General features: G+C 29.6%; 1 protein-coding gene across 1 annotated transcript in view; it reads right to left on the reverse strand.

The window, feature by feature from the left end:
- Positions 1-331: 331 nt before the first annotated feature.
- p3h2 (prolyl 3-hydroxylase 2) overlaps positions 332-6943 on the reverse strand; it is a 150002-nt gene continuing 143390 nt past the window's right edge. The window contains exons 14-16 of the mRNA XM_062027819.1: positions 6818-6893; positions 1049-1189; positions 332-982 (exon numbers count right to left, since the gene is read on the reverse strand). Coding sequence (XP_061883803.1) covers positions 890-982; positions 1049-1189; positions 6818-6893 — 310 coding nt within the window. The 3' untranslated portion in view covers positions 332-889. The remainder of the gene's footprint in view (positions 983-1048; positions 1190-6817; positions 6894-6943) is intronic.

Raw genomic sequence — 6943 nt, forward strand, 5'->3', positions numbered from 1 at the left:
ATTTTTTTTAATAACTATAAAGTTTCTCGTGCGCACGAGATACATGTCTAAAAATAAATAAATAAATAAATTATTATTTTTTTTATAACTTTATAAAAAGTTTCTCACACGAGATACATGTCTAAAAAAATAATAATAATTTTTTTTATAACTTTAGAAAAAGTTTCTCGTGCGCATACATGTCTAAAAAAAAATTTATAATTTTTCTTTTTTTTAAATTACTTTATAAAAAGTTTCTCGTGCGCACGAGAAAGTTTCTCGTGCGCACGAGAATACATGTCTAAAATATATATATATATATATATATATATATATACTTTTTTTTGCCCCATGTCCCTTTAGGGGCTCCGTAAAAGACTGCTTATAGTTATTTTTTTAAATTTTAATTTTAATTTAATTGGTTTTTCATCTTCATTATTTACTTCAAGTTATTACAGTATGTCTCTATATACGTGTGTGTATATATATATTTTTAAATAAATTTTGGCCAAAGGGGGCACATTTCAATTTCTTACACACACTTGTTATTTCATATGTTGACCAGAGGGGGATCACTTTTAAAAGTGACACACAGTCAATGTGAAAAATCCCTCCTTTTGGGACCACCCTCATTTTGATAGATGTCACCAGCAGGGGTGCAAATGAGACATTGTCTATTAGATGCAATGTTATTGGGACCTTGATTTATGTCATCACTTGTTCACACCTCCTCATATGGAAGATACTTTTCCTTCTTCATGTCTCAAGAAGGGTAGGAATCCAAGAACATACCCCCACACACACACACATAAACAAACACACCCACACACCCCATTTATCATTGAACCTGCACTTTGAAACAGTAGAAAAATAAACGTATTTGGCAATAAATAGCATCCCCACACTGCCGCTACAGTTCATCTTTAGGGTTGATGTCCAGACCTTGATGCCACCCAGACTCGGAGTCCAGAGCCTGGATCACTTCATCTGCCTGCAGTCTCTCCTGGAAAAAAAAACATACATCATATATCATTTTGCAACATTTCCTGGAAGAGTCCAGTACCAGTACCAGTTCTCTGAAGAGAGGGTCCATGGTGAACCAGAGAGCCACGGCACATCTCTGCCCGCTGGTGACGGCCTTCACGCCGTGAGGGTTCTCGCCGCCCGAGGAGAAACCAACCATCCTGCCACACTTGGGCTTGACTGACGCCTGCAAGAAGACAAACTTGCTGTGTTTTTATGTTTCACTTCATATCTGAGGTCACCAGAAGGAGACAAAACAAGACACTTTGCGAGCATTCAAGTCAAGAAGTTGTCATTTTAGCAGGGGAAAAAGCATCATAACTAAAGTGGTAATAAAATGACATCATTAAGTTGTCATTTGGTTGGAAAAGACAATATTAGAATGATTAAAGTCGTTTCATGAGAATGAATTGGAATTATTGTAAGAATAAAATTGTGATAGTACGAGAAAGATTTTTTAATTTTTATAAAAAAATCTTGACATAAAAATGTGTTGTAATATTATCAGAAACTATTTAATTTAAAAAAAATAAAATCATATTATCATAAGAAATAAAGTTGTATAATTACCAGACACAATTTTAATAATAAAAACAATGATAAAAGTTATAATATAGCCAGAAATAATTTTAATTTGACAAAATAATATGGTAATCATCATATGAATTAAATTGTAATATTATCAGAAATTATTTAAACTATAGAAAAAAATCATGATAATATTATACAAAAAAGATTTGTGCTATTACAGGAAACAATTTTAATTAAAAAAAATATCATGATAATATTATAAGAATACAGTTGTAAAATTGCCAGAAATCATTTTAATTTGACAACAAATATGGCAATTATTATAAGAATAAAGTTGTAATATTATCAGAAATTATTTAGATTATAGAAAAAATCATGATAATATTATACGAAATAAAGTTGTACTATTACAGGCAACAATTAAATTTAAAAAAAAAAAATCATGATAATATTATACAAAATAAAGTTGTGCTATTACAGGAAACAATTTTAATAATAAAAAAAAAATCATGATAATATTATAAGAATAAAGTTGTAAAATTGCCAGAAATCATTTTAATTTGACAAAAAATATGGTAAATATTATAAGAATAAAGTAATAATATTGTCAGAAATAATAACATGTTTAAAAACAAATCCTGATTATATTCTACGAAATAAAGTTTTAGTATTACAGGAAACAATTTTAATACAAAAAAATCATGATAGTATTATAAGAATAAAGTTGTGAAATTGCCAGTCACAATTTTAATAATAAAAAAAATGATAAAGTTGTCATATTGCCAGAAATGTTTTTAATTTGACAACAAATATGGCAATTATTATAAGAATAAAGTTGTAATATTATCAGAAATTATTTAGATTACAGAACAAATCATGATAATATTATACGAAATAAAGTTGTGCTATTACAGGCAACAATTTTAATTAAAAAAAATCATGATAATATTATAAGAATAAAGTTGTAAAATTGCCAGAAATAATTTCAATTTGACTAAAAATATGGTAAATATTTTAAGAATAAAGTAATAATATTGTCAGAAATAATTTAATTTATAGAAACTAATCCTGATCATAATATACGAAATACAGTTTTAGTATTACAGGAAACAATTTTAATAGGAACAAATCATGATAGTATTATAAGAATAAAGTTTTAAAATTGCCAGACACAATTTTAATAATAAAAATAAAGTTGTAATTTTGCCATAATTTTTTTTAATTTGACAACAAATATGGTAATTATTATAAGAATAAAGTTGTAATATTATCAGAAATTATTTAGATTGTAGAAAAAATCATGATAATATTATACAAAATAAAGTTGTACTATTACAGGCAACAATAAGAAAAAAAAAAAAATCATGATAATATTATAAGAATAAAATTGTAAAATTGCCAGAAATAATTTAAATTTGACAAAAAATATGGTAATTATAAGAATAAAGTAATAATATTGTCATAAATAATTTAATTTATAGAAACAAATCCTGTGCCGAAAATGAAATTTCAGTTCTTATGTGTCTTGTACATGTTAAAGCAGGGGTCACCAACCTTTTTGAAACCAAGGGCTACTTCTTGGGTACTGATTAATGCGAAGGGCTACCAGTTAGATACACACTTAAATAAATTGCCAGAAGTAGCCAATTTGCTCAATTTACCTTTAACTCTGTTATTATTAATAATTAATGATATTTATCTTTGTGGAAACACTGATCATCTTAATGATTTCTCACAATAAATATATATAGAAACAGATAAATATCAATATGCAACACTTTATTTTTATATTTTCTCTAAGTGCACATTTTTCAAATTGAACATTTTCAAATGATCACTTCTAAGACAGTTGTGAAATCACAATATCCCATTTTAACTAGCTAGCCACTAACATTTTTTAACAAATCATGAATTACTTTGCACCATGTTTGTACAAATAATAACTCATGTAAAATACAAAAGTAAACTCTCAAATTTTTAAATCATGTCACACTTTGAACTGGACACCAAATCTGTTATCTGTTTCTTTGTCAGTTAGTGGGAAGCCTGGCATTGCATGCTGTTAACTAGTGTGTTGTACTCTGGTGTGTAACTTGACACTGCAACTCTGAGTGAGTCTTGCAGATGTGCATCAGTGAGGCGTGTTCTGTGTTTGTTCTTGATGAAGTTCATGTCAGAAAAGGCTGATTCACAAAGATAAGATTTTTCCTCATTGTTTGCGGAACCTTCTTAATCTTTTGGACATATTTTCACAGCAATCTGGCCTTAAGCTTAATTATGATAAATGTAAAATGTTAAGGATCGGAAATCTAAAGGGAACGTCCTTTCGAATGGAACGCAAAGTGCCTGTTTTGTGGACAGATGGACCAGTTAACATACTTGGTGTTGTTGTCCCAGAAAATCTGGAAGATCTAGGCTCAGTAAATTATGATAATCGACTAAGAAAGCTGGACAAAATTATGCAATTATGGAAAGGGAAATCCCTAACCTTGTATGGTAAAATGTCTATTGCCAACTCGTTAATTATTCCTCAATTTATTTATTTGTTTTTGTCATTACCAGCTCCATCACAAAACTTGTTTAAGATTTATGAGCGGAGGGTCTTCGATTTTGTCTGGAACGGCAAAACAGAAAAGATTAAAAGAAAGGTTTTGTACAAAGAGTATGAATATGGGGGCCTGAAACTTCTCAACCTTGAAGCTATGTGTCTGTCTTTAAAAGCATCAATTTTTCCAAAGATGTATTTAAACATTGAGTGGTACACAAATGTCCTGTTGGACAAAAAACATGTACTGTATCAAAAGAAATTGTATCCTTTTTTACAAGTGATCCCCTCCCAGAGAGTCTGCTGGGAAACATGGCGAGGTTCATAAAAGAAACAATCCACTCATAGTGGTGTTTTCAATTTTATGTGCCAGAAAAAAGAGACGATATTTTGCAGCAGTTAATATGGATGAACTCTAATATTGTAATAGATGGAAAGCCTTTCTTTTGGAAAAATATGTTTGAAAGAGGAATCATTTTTGTCAATGATATTATCAATGAGAATGGTAAAATTATGAAGTATGATGAATTTAGAGCTATGTATGGTGATGCTTGCTCAAGCTTTTCATTTTATCAACTAACTGGAGTAATTGGGAAAAGATGGAAACAAAAAATTAATTAAGGAACTACTAAATTATTAGTTTGTAAACCTCTAATAAGAAATTCTAGTTGGCAGAAAGAAACTAAAATAAATAGAAAAATATATAATTTTTATTTAATAAAGAAATCTTTGAAGGCTGCCTCATACAACACAAATGGAAAATGGGAGGACTTTTTTGACTGCCCGTTGCCATGGGATGCCATATTCAAACTAATCTATAAAACCACTATCGATGTGCAAAATCGTTATTTTCAAATTGAAATTATTTATAACTTCTTACCCACAGGGAAAATGTTAAAATTATGGAATATGACAGAGTCAGATGATTGCCGATTTTGTTGTCAGGAGCCTGAATCCACCCTGCATTTATTTTGGTATTGTCATATTGTGTCTTTGTTTTGGGTGGAAGTTGAAAAAATGTGTTTAAGGATTGGTTTGTTTATGAAGCTTAATGTGGTTTCTGTTATTTTAGGAGAGTTCATTGAAAATCATGATTTAGTCAATTTAATTATAGTACTCGGTAAAATGTTTATTTTTAAGGCCAAAAACAGATATTCACTTAGTATTACTTTCTTTAAAACATTTATTCAGTATTTTCTAACTTTAGAAAGTTACATGGTTGAAAACGATAATGATGCCAAAAAACATTAAAAAAAAGATGAGAAGTCCTCAAAGGCTTATTTTGAAAGTATAATTATGTTTATAGATTATATGATATCTGTTGTTGTGTTCCCTAATTTGAGTGACCTGGACATAATCTGGACTGTACATAAATGCTTGTTTTGAAAATGTAATTTTATTTATAAATGATATGCAATCTGTTGTGTTCCCTAATTTTTTTCTGTGTACATGAATGAAGGTGTGTGTTGCTGAGTCCGACTTGGACATTATCTGGACTGGGCCTGGTTTAAAAAAACCTTTAAACAAATCTAATTTCATTGACAACCTGGTCTGTTGAAGATAAGGCCCTTTTTTTAAAAATAAAATAAAATAAGATAAATAAATAAAAAACATTTTCTTGGATAAAAAAGAAAGTAAAACAATATAAAAATAATTACATAAAAAATAGTAATTAATGAAAATTTTAGTGGACCAGCAGCCCATACAATCATGTGTGCTTCAGGGACCGTGTCCCTTGCAGATGTGTTGTCTATGTTGTGGGAACCAGAATATTGGTAGCAGAAAGAAATAACCCCTTTTGTGTGAGTGGGTGTGGATGAGTGTGCATGGGGGAGGTTGTTTGGGTTGATCCACTGATTGAAAGTGTATCTTGTGTTTTTTCTATGTAGATTTAATTTAAAAAAATAAAAATTATTTTTTTTTTTTTTTAATTTTTTTTTTTTTTTTTAGAACAGGCCCGCGGGCGACTCATCTGGTCCTTACGGGCGACCTGGTGCCCGCGGGCACCGCGTTGGTGTCCCCTGTGTTAAAGAATGGACAACAATAAAGCATCTTGAATCTTTGAATCATATTATACGACATAAAGTTTTAGTATTACAGGAAACAATTTTAATAGGAAAAAATCACGATAGTATTATAAGAATAAAGTTGTAAAATTGCCAGACACAATTTTAATAATAAAAAAAATTATAAAGTTGTAATATTGCCAGAATTTTTTTAAATTTGAAAACAAATATGGTAATTATAATAAGAATAAAGTTGTAATATTATCGTAAATTATTTAGATTATAGAAAAAATCATGATAACATTATACGAAATAAAGTTGTACTATTACCCCGAAAGAGACAAGCGGTAGAAAATGGATGGATAGATGGATGGATATTACAGGCAACAATTTTAATTAAAAAAAATCATGATAATATTGTAAGAAAAAAGCTAAAATATGGCAAAACGATAAAAAAGTATGTTAGTAGTAATTAATAATAACAGATTGGTTTTAAATGTATGTACACATTTTTTTTAGCCTTTTTAAATAAAATCATATTGCAAATTATGCAAATTATGCAAATTAATCAATGATGCCATGGTGACCACGCCCATAACCACGCCGCCACAGGTATCTTGGCAGTCTAGGGGCAACCTTTGTAATATTGTCTTATTAATGTCTTATTGTTTTATCATTGTCTTATTATTGCGATTGTGTGTTATCATTTCAGGAATGAAGGAGGCCAACTTACTGTCACAGTTTTAGCATCCATCTCTGTGAATATGAATTCTCCGCCTTCAAAGTCTCCATTCAGGTACAAGAGTGCGCTGGAAGGAGAAGAAAAGACGCTGATGATCATATCACACACACACACACA

Source organism: Entelurus aequoreus, linkage group LG19 (assembly GCF_033978785.1).
Source record: "Entelurus aequoreus isolate RoL-2023_Sb linkage group LG19, RoL_Eaeq_v1.1, whole genome shotgun sequence".
NCBI lineage: Eukaryota > Metazoa > Chordata > Actinopteri > Syngnathiformes > Syngnathidae > Entelurus > Entelurus aequoreus.